Source organism: Vigna angularis, chromosome 1, assembly GCF_016808095.1.
Source record: "Vigna angularis cultivar LongXiaoDou No.4 chromosome 1, ASM1680809v1, whole genome shotgun sequence".
Classification (NCBI taxonomy): Eukaryota; Viridiplantae; Streptophyta; class Magnoliopsida; order Fabales; family Fabaceae; genus Vigna; species Vigna angularis.
The window spans coordinates 56816050-56832664 of record NC_068970.1 but is presented as its reverse complement, the minus strand read 5'-3'; the positions used below and the strand labels follow the sequence as shown (position 1 = coordinate 56832664).

The window sequence follows — 16615 nt, the reverse complement described above, 5'->3', positions numbered from 1 at the left end:
ATTATATCAATTAGATTTGGATTTTTTTTAATCTAATTTAAATTAGATAAAAACTAGATTGAATTCACTATCATTGAAATTAATTTCAGTAAGATCGATTTAATATACTTGACTATCATATTCATGAATATAGGTTGGGTTGACTTGACTCAACTTGATTATCAGTGAATCTTTGATTAGGGTTAACTCGAGTTGACTTTCGACTAAGATCTACTCTTGCGGACCTTCAATTAAAGTTGATCTTAGATCAAAATTGATTTGACTGACTCTCAAATGAACCGACTTGGTAGACTTTCAGTCAAACACACTCCGTTGGCTATTGGTCGGATCGAATTAGTCAATCTTTAGTCAAGCAGACTCAATCAAAATTTTGCTAATTTTGACCGGATTGACTCGATTGACCTTTAACTCAAACTAACTCAGTCAAAATTATGATGAATTTTGACTGAGATCGATTCCACTAACCTTCAACTCAAGCTAACTCAACCAACCTTTGATTGAGACAAATAAATTCAACTTTCATTCGATGTTGACTTGATCAATCTTCAACCAAAGACTACTCGGACCATTCTTCAATCGGGGACAATTAATCAAGGTGGCCAATGATTTTGATTAGATTAAATATAGAATATAAATGTTAGTGTTATAAATAAAGTGATCATACTCTTTAATGTTTCACTTAAATATATAAAGAGTAGTTTATCAAAAGTTAAAGTTATAAGTGTCTGGACAATGGATAAGTGGTGCAATGGTCAATTATGGATTGTCTAGTTCTGACAATTACTATAAGCTTATCAATGGTTAATTAAGTTGGAGAACTATCTTCACGGCGGTCAAATGCTTTTGTTGGAAAAATTGTGATTTCCCCATTGAAAAAAATTACCTTATTTTTTTCAACCTTGTGTCATTTCAATAGTTAAAATAAATTGTATAATGATATTAATAAACAAACTTTCAATAACTGTTTTACACAGAATATGTATAAAACATGCAAATAAAACTAGAAAAAAAAAAGCCAAAGATGTAGTAGAAGAGATGAATTTATCCTTTTAACAATTGTCTAATTAAAAAAAACAATAAAATATAAAACATATAGATAGGTATTTGTGGATGAGTTGATCATATGACATCTTTCTTGACATTTAAATGATTAAAGATTTCTGAAATTTTGATTTGTTATAAAATTGAATTGTAGGATACTTTTACGTGTATTTTCAATTCATTTTGAATAAAAATGAATTGTGCTATTATTAATATCAATGTTAGATTATTAGCTTTATTCTATTCGTTTTTGCATATTAAAAGAATAAAATATTTAATATCAAATCCTAATAGAGTTGTAAGAAAATATGTATTATTATGGTTTTCATCTCCAAACCATTTTTAAAATTTATATTTACTTCCTAAACTAAATATATATCTATTTTAACTTTATATTTTATGAAAGTCACAAAATATTCACTCTAATAAACGATACGTAGAGTACTTACTATGTAACATAAAATTTCACAATAAGTTATAATATAATTTTGTGTTCTTTTACATGAACTTTTTCAAGGAGGATGAAATATATATACTAAAAATACAAACACGATTTTTAAAATAGTTTGAAAACTTAAAAATATATCTAACCCTTAATAATAACATGTTTCGTTATCATAAACCTAAATAAACCCACCAACGAATTTCTAATGGTAATCTAACGTTGGATTTGATCCAAGACAGTGGAAAACATAATCTATTTAACAGAAATTCTGTGTTCAATATCTGTTGCGACTTAATTCATTGGAGCATGAGCAGTATCTGATTAAATGAACCGAAAGAATTTCATGACAAGACAAAAAAAACAATGATAATGAATGATAAATATCTTGAGGCATATAAATATTTATAATTTACTCTCCTCTAAACCATTTTATTTCCTACCAAACAAACTTAATAATATTATCACTAAATTAACCCAAAAGGCCTTTATATCCTCAACAGCAGTAGCAATTGAAACAGTCAAGCTTCAACACAATACTCCTTACTGGTCTTATCCTACCCAGTAATTCCCTGCACAAAGATGGTGACTAACAAGAAACAGATGTGATAGCCCACCTCATACTACCTTAGTATCATTCATTAAAATTCTTCTCTTATCTGCCGGTTTTCATATCCCAATCATACAAGACAATTCATTGTAATAAAATTTAGAAAAGTAAAAAACTCTACTTATGGTATCAAAAATTTCTGTCTAAGACTTGAAGTAGTGTCATAAAAAAAATTTTAAGTATTAAAATGTTCTTTGTATCACTAATAAAATTAAACTAACAATAGCATAATCTATATAAGCTTCTTCTTCTGGAAGAACCGCTTCAGATACCACAATTGCAAACCTGAAACAGTTATGCAGATACCCAAGGACATAATGCTAAACCATGCCACCCTAGCATTTGTTTTTTCACTCACAATCCTCATCTCAGCTTCCCTGAACAAATAACCCGAAAGAAAAATCATATACATGAAAAGTTTAGAAAGGAAATTGCAATAAACTCTTCATAGGGGGTTATGTTGATGTGATTGGAATTACCTGCCCTTGAGATAAAGCAAATTCTCATGTATGGCCTCCACTGCTCCTTCTAGCTTTCTCAGCTCAAGCTCAACTCCCTAGGCGTCAATCACATGATACATAAATTAGAAAAGAGAAGCGTTCAAGAGCAAACAGAAGACGTATAGATTTCAATTCAGATTTGGATCCTCTCGTGTTCTTATGTTTTGAGAGAGAAAGATACAAAAACAACAATAGTGAACTCAGCGTTGTTTGTGTGGGGCCCATTACACATTCTTTAATTTGTTTTCTTCTCGTAACTTGGGCGTAACATGACAGGATCCAAATCTTTTCAATTCATATGCAATTACTAAATGCTTTCAGCTAAACGTATTTAAAAACAGTGGCTTGACAGATTTCTTATTATAACTAAATGTCAACCAACAATTAAGTTCTATCTACGGGATACTCCTAGTGGATTAGGCTTTGTTTTTGTACTAGATATTCATAGCATAGGGAGATTTAAAAAAATTATGCATATCCCTTGGACATTTACCTCAATCTTCTCTTTTCTAGCAACCGAATCCCAGTCCTTGGCTGCAATCCCAATTTTCCAATCAAGGTTTACATTAACCTCACCACCTCCTTGACTATGGCTATCCACCCAGAAGCATGCCAGGTAGTTTCCAGCCTCTTGAGTAGTAAATGCGATATTACCATGAGTTGTGTTCTCACTGTGATGAAGATTGTTTCCATATGGTGATGTTACCTAAAGAAAACATATTACTATTAGAAACCAAGAGAGAAGTAATAGACCTTTTTAACAAGCTGAAAAATTAGAAGGTTGTCATTCAAGAGCCAACCAGAATTACATCTTGAAAACACAGAGACACAAACAACAGAAATTAAACTACTATTACTTGGTAGAACTGTAGAATGTTTCGAAGTAAACGTTTTTCATAATTATTCAACCTTATTTCTGTTCAGACCAGGAATTTTTTATGTGAATTTATGTAGCTAGGGTATCTAACAGAACACAAACCGACAAATTGGTGTTTTTTTTATTACAGAATCACAAAATTCACACAATGCAGCAAAGGGTGTCTTATGACTCCTTTAGTGATTATTCTCAGTCCAAACGTAAATTACGACACAAGTAACTCCCTACTGTACCACACTACATACTTCCAACATAACAGCTATCATTATACTTATATCTATTGATACACCTCGTGACAGATATTATCAGTTCCAAACAGCATTAAAGTTTCAAACTCTGCTATCATCTTTCATCTTGCCAACCACTCGGCATAGCAAGAATACTACTCTATGAACCATGTCGGAAGACATTATTACCATTATGTAGGCAACCATATATTTTAAGATGTTTTCGCCTTTCCATTACCACCAGATCTCCAGAAGCAAATTGTTCATTAGTGTCGTCTGGCAAAGAATCAAACCAGAATAAATGGCTGTGTAAGAAGCGTCCATCACGAGAAATTCCTAATAGAGGCTGGCCTCACCACATCACATCACAGTCTGAGACCATCCCTCTCGGGGCTTAAAGGGCTTGTGAATCTTAAACCCTCCTCAGGCCCAGTATATAGAGATTCTAGATTCTTTTCAAATGTGATCAAGGCTCCATTACCCCCACGTCCTCCTTAAATTCTAAATTCTAGATTCCAGAAAAGCCCGTATCCAACCATTAGAGAACAGACCCATTAAATAGGCATGATCATTGTGAATCACGTCACGTTGCATATAACTGACCCTCACTGGGTGTTTTTGTGAACTTTAGAACTACTTAGCAAGTGTATCCTCTGGTGCAAACACCTCGACCGCTCAGGCTCCACTCCATAAGCATATTCCAAGAAGACAATGTACTCAAAATTCATAGCATTATAACACCACAGACAAGTATAACCACGCATGGTGTAAAATACCATACAAGATTTCATGATCAACACAAGATAATAGATAATTGGATAATTCCTAAAGATAACACATACAATTAACGTACACAAATCAAAATCAAAATGAACTCCCAACTAATCATTTAAGCAAGCAGTTCCTCTGCAAAGTGTCAATCGTTTTTTCACCTCTCAAAGTACCAAAGACAACAACCAACATAGACATCCGGACAATACAACCAACCAACGCACGATAATTTTCCAAACCGAACAATAATAACGAATCCACGACAAAAACATACCCTCCTCCATAACAATCTAGATTCAGAACAGGCACACGACACGCAAATCAAGGAAGTAGAATCACTTGAACCTCAAATTTCTTAACCAAATAACAAATTGAATTAAAAATCAGGCAATAAACGTTGGTTGGGAAAGAAAGCAACGAACAATTGAATAAAGACCCAGGAAATACAACGGAAAAGGGTGCGAGAATGAAAGGGAAAAGGGGTACCTTGACAGCGAGGGTGGGATTCTTGGAATGATCACTGGGTATAACGACATAGTCGGCCAAAACGACGACGTTGTGTTGGATTTCTTCAGAGACGCACTTGGTACCAGTGGCGGGCACGGTAAGCCAGATAGCAAGAGCAGAAGGAACCAAATTGATTGAGAAGAAGAAGAAAAAGAACAGGAGTAAGAACGTTGACACACCTCTGTTCCGCATTGCCTTGCCTCTTCTCTCTCTTTCTCTCTCTCTCTCCACAAAACAATATTTTTTTCCCTCTTCACTCTTTCGATCTCTTTGTACTCTGTAGCTAGCTAGGGTGCGTTTGCCTCTATAATCTCAATTTTACGTTACTTCCCTCTCCTTTTGTATATTTTGTTAATTAATTCTTATCTTTATTTTTTTTTCTAACATGTTGATTTAAAATATCATTAAAAATTATTCAATTAATTAATATCAATAAATTTGTAAATTCTATAAAATTTAAAAACTAAAATTACAAAAACAAAACAAAACTACTTGCGAGTTTAAGGAGACATAAAATAATATTTGTTCAAATGTATGCTTATTTGTGTCTTGTGAAAGTTGAGAAAGTTAAATTTTTCAATAACCTCTTTAAAATTTTACATATTTACTAAAATATTTGAAACAACGAAACAATTAATTGATTAATTAAAACGGTTGATAAATTGGGTCCATAATTGAATAACTGAAATTATTGATTAACAGTTCATTGGTTTAGCTGTGCTTATACTAAAATTAAATAAATAACATTTTAATGTTATATTTTTTAATGTATTAAATAATGAATTAATAAATTTACTTATATTTTGTGAGAACTTAAAAAAAATTACTTTAGAATTCTCATAGTTTTTATAATAAAAAGAATAGCGTATTTTAATAATAAAATATTTAAGTTATATATAGATTTCTAATTATTGTAGTTTACTTTTATAAAATCATCCTTTCTAAAAAAAATTTTGTGAATTTTCTCTTTAACTTTTTTTTTTCAATTCTGACCCTAATTTTTATTTGATTAAATATAAAAGATCATGTGAACATTGAAGGAGTGTACATAATAATATGATGTAATCAAACATAATAAGTTTTCGCTTTGTTCTCTTTTAGACATTTTAGATTTTTGGTTGTATGTGTGTTCTGGGATAATGTATATGACTCAAGGTTATTTTTGCTGAATTTATCTACTATATAAACATGATGTTATGTTTAGAATTCTAAATGAAAATAACCTGGTGTTATATAGAGCTATAGGGAGCAATATTGTGAGAAAGAGAGTTTGTCACATGTGAAAGAAACTAATTTTAGCTACTTTATGTTTGATTTCGTCTTATTAATTTTTTGTGTCTTTGAGATGACAATTAAGTGACCAATTATTATGTTGATATGTTGTGAGCTATGGAATTGAAATGTAGGTTTTCAATTTCATGTCTAGGTGTGTTTATGAAATTTGAGACTTATTATGGTATGTATGGTGAATGTGATCATTTTGGCTAAGTTGAGTTGTTTCAACATGAAATTGGTATGTTTGTGACTTGTATAATGTAAGATCCTTGAAAATATTTGTTAGATACTAAAAAAAAAAATTATTAGTGAATAGTAAATTGTGAATAGTAAAAAGTGAATAGTAAAAAAAAATTATTTTTGGAAAGGATAAGTGTTACACGTAGCTTTGAGATCAGAATTCACCAATTTGCAAATAAAAAATTATTTTTGTAATAGTAAAATGAATAAAAAAATGAATAGTAAAAATGAATAGTAAAAATGAATAGTAAAAATGAATAGTAAATTTTTTTACTATAAATAGCCAAGGGGGGGAGGCTGGAAATTTACACCAAAATTCTAGAGAAATTGTGAGAGAAGAGAGTTGGAGTAAATTCTAGTTGAAGAGGGGAAATTCTGGAAGTTTCCGGAGAACGGTTTGAGAAGAGGAAACTAAGTCTGGAATAGAGGTAAGGGGAGCTAACTTTGAGTATTTCCCTTTGTATTATCTTGAGTCTTGAATATGTTATATTTTGCTTTTGTCTGATCTTAAATCTTGAATATGGAGTATTTTGTTTCTGTATGATCTTGAATTTAAATGAGAGTATGCTTTTGTGTTGATATCCAAGTGTGATAGTTGTAAAATGTGATGTTGATTATGTTATGCCATTTGTATGTTATTAGTTGTTTATTTTTGTATTTTGGAAGGATTAGAAATTGTCTAACCGGCTCTGCCAGATTCAATTTCTTGTTTCCCCAAACATTTTATTGCTTTCCTTATTTATTTTTATTGTATTTTGGAAGGATTAGAAGTTGTCTAACCGGCTCTGCCAGATTCAACTTCTTGTTTCCCCAAACTATTTATTGCTTTACTTATTTATTTTATTGCATTTTTGGAAGGATTAGAAGTTGTCTAACCGGCTTTGCCAGATTCAACTTCTTGTTTCCCCAGACATGTTAATGTTCGTGTTATTTAATTATATTGTATTTTTGGATGGATTAGAAGTTGTCTAACCGGCTCTGCCAGATTCAACTTCTTGTTTCCACAGACATGTTAATGTTCGTGTTATTTAATTATATTGTATTTTTGGATGGATTAGAAGTTGTCTAACCGGCTCTGTCAGATTCAACTTCTTGTTTCCCCAGAAATTTTATTGTCTTATCTATTTTTTTATTGCATCTTTGTGGAAGGATGAGAAGTTGTCTAACCGGCTCTGCCAGATTCAACTTCTTGTTTCCTCTGAATTTTTATATTAATATTATTTTGATGGTAACGGCAACTAATTATTTTTGTATGAATTTATAAATATACGAATGGTGAACTGGTGTTCTCTTGCGAAACTGTTTTATGATTTTTATTATATTGGGTGTTATAACTGATACTGTTAAATTGTACATGTTGAGATGCGATGAATTTATTGAATGAGTTTGTTGGCTGAAATTGATCTTGTTGGAAGGTCTGGAGTAAGGGTTTTGTAATTGCTTATATATGAGTATTAAATAGATATACAGATACTGTTTGAGGTTGTTGTGAGAGGAAGTAAAAATATTAAAATTAGGCATTTTAGATTTAGAGCATAAGACAACAAGGTAGATAAATTAAATAAATAAATTGATTAATTATTGAGGGCCTCCCTTTGTTGGTAGGATAGAGGAACCTTAAAATCCTGAGTTGGCACATCCCTGATCATAGAGCAGCCCTGGCCTGGTCCAGTCAGTTGTGACTAGTCATATGTGCTGGCATCGAAAGTGAGTTTGATGCGTTCAGACATCTGGGTCCTCTCCGGTGACCAATTGGAGTAAAGAAAAATCTCTACTAGGATGAAAATAAAATAAAACAAGTTGATTGTAGATGCATAATATTATCATGGTAAAAATTTCATATATATTTTATTTATTATTACATTGAGCCCAGACTTTAATATGTAGTTCCTACGATATGTTGATATATTTTGGTTGATCCATGATCTTTGTTTGGTGAAAATATGTTGAGTTATACTCGTTATGGGCAAAATGAGTTTATAATATGAAGCATAATATATGGTAATATGTTTAATTTATTGATACCAAAACGGGTTATTATGAATTCTTGATTAAAGAATGAACATGATTGAGTTAGGTGGATAAGAGGGTATGAATTGTTGGTTTTATGAAATGTTGGAGTGGATATGAGAAATCATTACTTATGAAATGATGTTTACTACCGGGAGTAGTATGTTCGAGTTATACCATGAGAGTTTGGTATGAGCAAAGTAACACCTGAGGTTTATGAAAGCAGGCAGAAAGTGGTCTGACCATAAGGCTTTGACATAAACATATGATTCGTAAGTTATATAGAAGCAGGCAGAGAGGGGTCTGACCATAAGGCTTCAGAAAGTAAGACATAGTATATAAGTGAGGCTTAAGGAAGCAGGCAGAGAGCGGTCTGACCATAAGGCTTCATGAGTAAGCATGGTACACTTGTAAGATTTATGGAAATGGGAAAGATGACTTTGATAATGATGAATTAATGACATCGGAATAATGATATTTTATCAATTGCAGAAATACATGATTATAATATTTTTATTACAAGTTTAATGATTTTATGATAAGGTTGGCTTACCCTTATTTGTTTGTACTATGATCATATAACTCATGTTATATGTGATTAGATAATGTTGCAGATGCGGTTGAACAAGCTTAGAGATGAGAGAGATGCGGGGAAAAACTTTCAGGGATTTTTGTAAAAAGAATAAATTTGTATTGGGAAGATTATGTTGTGTAAAACTTATAAGTTGAAATTTCAATGGTGAAGACTATATTGTTTAAAGTTTGTAGTTTTGGTATTGTACTTTGGATTAAATGAAATAAAGTTTGATTGTTTATAAGAGATATCAAATTAATTTAGTCTCTACTATCAGTAATACCCTTTAAAATAGTAGGGTGTTACATATAAAGCATGAGATCGGTTTTTAGTATGTTTGGCACTGTCTAAATTGCAAGATCGTGTTCTTTGTGTTATGCAAACTCGTTGGATGAGTCACATTCTCGTTGAGCGATAGTAAAATCCGAGTTTAGTAGAGAGTCAGGGAAGACCTACTCGTTGGGTGAGCAAACTCTCGTTGAGTGAATGTTAAACACTAGTTTGATGGAGAGTTAGGAGAAGGGAGACTCGCTCGCTGAGCGAGTTTGTTCTCATTGGGCAAATTATCCTAAATTTAAGGATAGCAATGCGAGGTGAGTCATGTGAGTCGGCTCACAAGCCCGCGAGAAAAAGTGTGGGGGAGCTGAGTAATTTATTCTGCTATGCCACTTAGGCTGGCCTCACATAGCCCACATTAATTTAAATTTGTAAAATTCAACAACACCAATACAATGTCTTTCTTCTAAGCAACTTGCTCATTCACACTTATCTTCAGTTCTTTCAAAAGTAACTTACTCATTTGTGTACAGTTCATCCAAAAGTAACTTCCACATTCACGTTTCTTCCCTTATTTCTGTTAAGAAGTGAACTTTAAGTCTAACTCACCTTATTTCTTCCATTATCTGATAACGATCAATTTATAATATATAAGCGGGTGCAAACCTCACTTTACAAGCCGGTTTTGTAAGGTTGAGTTAGGCTTAAAGTCTATTTCTTAACATGGTATCAGAGCTAGGTTAGAGTCTATCCTAGCAATATTTGTTGTTTGTTGGACATATTGTTTCACCCGCTATCGGGCTGCTATCGGCGTTACAATGAGAATCAACTTACCAATAGAAGTAGTCGATCGATCGAGGCACCCGCTTTAGGTAATTAAAGACTAATTAATAGTGCAACCGTTATTTATGGATAGTTAGCAGATATATTATTCGATATTAATGATTTGATTGTCGTATCAAATATGAATATGCAACATTAATGGTTTAATTGTCGTATCAAATATAAATATACGACATTAATTGTTTGATTATCGTATTAAATATGAATATACAATATTAATAGTTTTATTGTCATATCAAATATCAATATAGAATATAAACCCTATAAATATATGATTAATGTCCACACCCCTTTTTTTTCTATCCTAAAAATAGAGACTTATTAATCTGACTTGAGCATAAGAGTGTCTTATGCACGTAAACAACTGGTTGGTATAATATATTTATCTCATTCAAAAGTTTGCGTAATACTTGTAGGAATCCAAGATGGTATAAGTATTATATTTTCTTGGTTACAAATTTAAGTTTAACAAACTTTTAAATTAGCATAAAAATATATCTTATGAAATAAACCTTTATTATAAATACTTAAATAATAATAATAGTAGGTTAAAATGTTTTTCACGTTACACTAAAATTTTAAATATATTACATATCTTACAAAAACATCGTATATTTTTTCCTTTTAGTTAAAATTTAAGGTCATGTAAATAATAACTAGGAAAAAGAATTTATATGAATAACAATTTTAGCACGTAAATTATATAATTATAAACAATTTTGGTTAACGGTATAATTGATATTATGTTAAGATTGCTATTTCAACGTTAAATTTTTAATATATAACTATTACTAACACGCTTAAAAAATATATTTAAATTTTAGATAAATATAAAAAGTAAGTTTAAATTTAGAGAGAAAAAATAATATAAAAGATTAAAAATACGCCTTTAATATCTTAATTTTTTTTATAGAAACGTAAAACGTACCTTATTTATAATAGTATGTTATGAGTGAATGTCATATGTGAGATTTTTTTTTTAATTTCATCATAATACAATATCTGACAAGATTATAATCAATTTTACTCTTTTCTTTTTAATTCTTATTTAATTTTATTTACCAAATTTAGTCTATTTGAATATTTTTTTTACTTCATTATTTAATAAACTGTCCTTATTAGACTAATTTTGAAAACTATGAGAAAAGAAAACTGATGCAAATTTAGACTTTTTATGGTAAAGAATTAAACTATTTAATGTGTATTGATTTTTATTTATTTTGGTGTATTTGACTTTTATTTACACACCAACTATTTTCTAAAATGTCCTTATTGGGCATATATATATATATATATATATATATATATATATATATATATATATATATATATATATATATATATATATATATATATATATATATATATATATATATATATATATCTTAAGCTTCAAGATTCCAAAGGAGATTTAGAAAAAAAAAACTATAAAGAAATGAGATTTATAATAATAATAAAAAAAACATTTATAACTTATAAATTTTTGTTTTCTATTTAATTTAATTTTATAAGAAACTTGTCAAAAAAAAATTACTGGATAAAGTTTAACGCATTTAAAACTAATATATGACTAATTATCTTATCTAAGTGGTTTTTGTTTGCCTTATTTTGAATGTATATTCTCCGTTTATATTAGAAGGATACGGAAAATATTTGAAATAGAAAAAAGTGTTAAAAGGAAAACGATAAGATATAAAATAAAATGATTTATATTAAGGAAAAGAAAGTAAATAATGAAAAAAATACATTAAAAAAATTTAGTTAATTTATTTAGTGTAATAGAATAAATATTTGTATATTTGTTTAAAAATTAATTTGTAAAATACTTTTTAAAATAATTTGATATAACAATAATTTTGTTAATATATAAAATAGATTTAAAATACATTCTAAATTAAATAAAATACTTAAGGAATGCATCATGTAGATGTATTGGGAGATTAAGAGGATGTCTCAAAGGTGTTAGACTTTAACCTTATATACTCTTGATATTCATCTTTGGTGAACTTAGAAGAGGAAGTTTCATTCTTCGAAATATTGACGATTTTGAAAGGGAAACCATGTAAAGAGTAGCAATTCTTTTGAGTGTGACCCATCCTACTACAGTATGTGCATCGAGGACGTCCCCGACCTCCTCGTCCTCCTCCTCTAGTGCAACGTCCTCCTCTTCCTCGTGTGGCAACCATGACAGATGGTTCCACTAGTTCATGCGCTTCTTGAGGTACCAGAACACGTAAAAGGCGAGTGATCAATGTTTCCATGGAGGGGATCTCATGACTAGTGAGAAGTTGATATCTGAGATGATCAAAATTGGAAGGTAGGGCACGAAGGATCAACACCATGTAATATTTGTCTAGTTTCTTCTTGATATCCTCTAATGAGTCCGTTTCCAAAAACATCCTGAGTTCTTTGACAAGAGATTGGGCTTCAGTCATGAAGGACACCATGTCATGGTCTGTCATTTTAAGAGATGCAAGCTTGTTTGTCGTGTCATAGAGACGTTGAATATCGTTGACATATATACTTTGAGTTTTCTTCCAAAAGGAGTAACAAGTTTTGGAAGCTCTCAGTGATATAAGAAGTTTGGGTTCCACTGACTGCCATAACAGAGCACACAACTGAAAATCTGTTTGTTTCCACAGGTCAGCTTTACCAGCTAGTACATGGTTGCCATCTTGCTCAAGGTGATCATAATGACCTTGACTAAGAAACCACATCTCAACGGCAGCCGACCAAGATAAGTAATTTTTTCCATTTAACTTTTCAAACGTTATGGAGGGACTTCCGGAAAAAGAGATGGCACTGCTAGAAGCCATATCAGATCAAGGAATAAATAATCCAAAGAGAAACTGTAAATCCTAGGTGACTATCAAAAGGGTTCCGTTTGGACAGTAACGGAACACGGTTCAAAGGATCAAAACGGAGAGGGGAGAGGTTGGCGACAACTATGGAGACTATAGACGACAACAAACGATTGCAGCAACAACCAGAGTTTGGAGACAAGACACAGAAACCAGGTCCCGCATGCCAACTTGAGAGATTAAAACGGTAAAATAATTCTTGAGGACTTAATTAATCTCTCTCATAGTCTTCTAAGAATAAACTAATTTCTATTTATAAGAATAAACTAACACAAGAATACATGATAAATAAGGTAACCTTAAATACAATATAATCATGATAAACAAGGTAATCCTAGATATAATATAACAATGATAAATAAGATAAATATTCTAACAAAAGATATCATAAAATCTGAACAAATAAAAAATTATATTTTCAAATAATGATATATCAAACTATTTTATAAATATTAAAATTTAAATTGATTACAAATTATAAATAGCATAACTTACTATATTACAAATCAGTATAACTTACTATATTACAATTGTATGAATAATTTAAACCAACATTTAATATCAGTTCAACTTGAACTGATGCTGAAAAACACCACAGAAGGCCGAAATATTGCAAAACAATATGAAATTATTTATGCTATTATTTTACTTAAATTAACGACTTATTGTATTGATAATTTTTATTTTATATTTTAAGGAAAGTACTTTTTGATATGTTGACTATACAATCAAATGCATTCTTGATGACGATGACTAGTGATACATATTAATTAATTTTTACTTAAGCATCAATTAATTTGAAGATTTTGTATTCTTGCTTTCCTCAAATAATAATAATAATATTATTATTATTATTATTTCAATTGTTTTAATCTACATTTCAGAATCATCATTTCATTAATTAATTCAATCAATAATATAGTAAAAATAATAATAATTATTATTATTATTATTATTATTTATCATTATTATTTCTTCCAAAATATTTGGTTTTATTATAAACATATTTACATATCAAATGTTATAAAGTTTATCACGTTCAATATACTTACATTACTTAAAAATCAAAGTGAAAGTTAATTTAAATATATTTTAATACCTTAATAATGCAAATAATGACCCTACTCAAATGGATTTGAGATTGGAACAAGTCCTAACATAAAGTTAATTTAATCAATTAATTATTCTTAAAAAACAACCAATTAAAGCATTAATCAATACTTTTAATTATTATACTTTATTCGTTTTTATTGGTCGTATTTGTTGGGCTTTTGAAGTGTAAATGGTATCGCTTTTTTAAAGTCCATAATTTGTCATTTTTAGGTTTCAAATGATTTCTTGAAAAAGTTAAAAGAATATTTTAAAAGTCGATTATTTAGATTGTTGGGAGAGCGTGTATTGACATTAGATATTGTGAAAACAAATATCATTATTTTGTGTAATAATAAAATATTTCTAAAACTGATTAAATTTGTTATAAACATTTTATTCTCATTATTTAGTTTTATGTTTCGAAAGTTCCAACTTTTACACAACCAAAACAATTTTCAATGTTAATAACTCATAAAACAACACAAAAACATAGCATAAAACCGTTAGAGCATCTAAAAAAAGCAACTCACACTACCTATTGCTGAAAAGAGCTTCCTTTGCTCTTCAAATTTTTGTAAATACCATTGTTGATTCAAAAAAGCAAACTGTATCTTACTTTATGCAAACATTTTAGAATCTGTGTGTTTAAGTAATTAAGAAACTGATTTTGTTATTTAAAATAACAAAAACCATAATATCTTTTGAGAAGTTATGAAAAGTATTATTCTTCATGAAAATAACAAAAAAATCATTAGATATTTTATATATTTTTTAACAATCCATCAAAATCAAGTTGTGAATAAAATTGCCCTTATATCAGAAAAGTCAAGTCTTTCATAAATGAGAAACCTTTATTCACTAGCATTATCTTGTAGAGTAGAAGAAAAGGTGTTCCAACGGTTATCTAAGCCTTTTTCACATCATAATAATGTCTGTTTCATAAAAACAATGATCTTATTAAGGCAAAATGAAGCCCGTGAATGTTTTTTTCTTATAATATACCAAATAAAAAGAGCTAATGATTATGTCTTACGTTACTGGTTTCACTGTCCCACAAGAATTTACACTAAGATTTGGTCCAACATGTGTTACGAACCACGTGACCCAACAGCAAATTCCTGCCAATTTTTTTTAACGTTGTAAAAAGACAAATACTTGTTGTATATATGCCTCACCAATGACATCTGCTTCATCAATTCACTCTCAAAAGAAAAATGGAAACCCTCATTTCCCAGTTCACTTTCCTCTCAGATGAACCTTTGCATGACAAAAGTTTTGATCTTTTCACAGCAGAAGACCTAGTAAAGCTGTTTGAGATTGAGTCATACAAGGCATGGGTAGCTGTGGAACAACAGAAAGAGGTGGAAGAAGCAGAGGCTACTATGCAACAAGCAGAGGATCACTTTGGTAGGATCATGGAAACTGCCATGGAAGAGTTTAGGTACTTTGAAGAAGAGGTTGATAGAATGTCAAAAGCTGGAGTTGATAGCTTCGTTGAAACTGCTGAGAGTGGAAGAAAAATGGAGGAAACTGCTACTTCTGTTGCTTCCAAGAGATACATCAGTGAGGCTTCAGTTAACTCAGTCATTTCTTCTAGCAAAGTTCATCCTTCTTAGCAACAGGTATTGAAGACAAAATGCTAATTCTTTAGCACATCTTGTATTATTTACTAAAGTTTATTAGGAATTATAAAAGTGTATATTTCTCACTATATTTATTTGACCAACTTAATTTATGTTTTTTAATTTGTAGCCAACTATTGGAAGTGTATTAAAATGAATGTGTGAAATGGTAATATTGTTTGCACAAGTTAAAATTTAACAATTTATAAAAACTATGAAAAAATTCTCAAATTAATTTGTAAAGAAGTTAACTTTGATTTATTTTTTTCTTCAAAGAATCTCTATAAAGAAACTGGTGCATACATATACAGTAAATTGTAAAATACTTAATCCTTTTAACCTTTGTTGCTTTTGTTTCTTCAGTTCCTGTCTTGGTGCTTTTCTTAGAAAAGTGGAAGGATTACAACTGAATAGTGTCAAAACAGATATGGGAATGAAGAGATACTGATTATTCAGCAATTACAGAAGAACGAAGATTAATTATTCTTGTTGAATAGAAATCCATTTTTTTCTTTTTTCTGGTAGATCTTAACAAAGGCTCAGCATTCAGGCAACTTAACCTGTGGAAGTTGAGAACTGTATTTTTGTGGTTTAGCCCATTCTGTTCTTTTCTTTTATTACTGCTTTGGTCCCAATTCTTTGACTAATTCGTGTAAACAAATATCTACTACATTCATGCTTAGTTTCTCCTTTACAAAAGCAGATTTTAGTGTTGAACTTTTTGCTTCTCCCTCTGCCTCTAAGATGGTCTATTTAGTGGAATTTGTTTCCCTTCTTTCTCTCCTTTTCCAACATCTCTCATTCCGACAACCATCAGAACATGTTTGATATAAGAAATATTTTAGCA

At 30.2% G+C, this 16615-nt stretch overlaps 2 protein-coding genes across 2 annotated transcripts; one reads left to right on the top strand and one right to left on the bottom strand.

Moving 5' to 3' along the window:
- Positions 1–2073: 2073 nt before the first annotated feature.
- Positions 2074–5273, bottom strand: LOC108321876 (transmembrane emp24 domain-containing protein p24delta4). Its single transcript, XM_017553772.2, has 4 exons — positions 4955–5273; positions 3087–3299; positions 2573–2649; positions 2074–2470 (listed from the first exon to the last, which is right to left on the bottom strand). The coding sequence occupies exons 1-4, from the start codon at positions 5165–5167 to the stop codon at positions 2326–2328; spliced, it is 648 nt and encodes a 215-aa protein (XP_017409261.1). The 5' UTR covers positions 5168–5273; the 3' UTR covers positions 2074–2325.
- A 10043-nt stretch (positions 5274–15316) lies between these two features.
- Positions 15317–16547, top strand: LOC108318850 (uncharacterized). The gene is made up of 2 exons (XM_017556388.2): positions 15317–15768; positions 16132–16547. Exon 1 carries the CDS (start codon positions 15361–15363, stop codon positions 15760–15762), a length of 402 nt encoding a protein of 133 aa, XP_017411877.1. The 5' UTR covers positions 15317–15360; the 3' UTR covers positions 15763–15768; positions 16132–16547.
- The last annotated feature ends 68 nt before the right edge of the window (positions 16548–16615 follow it).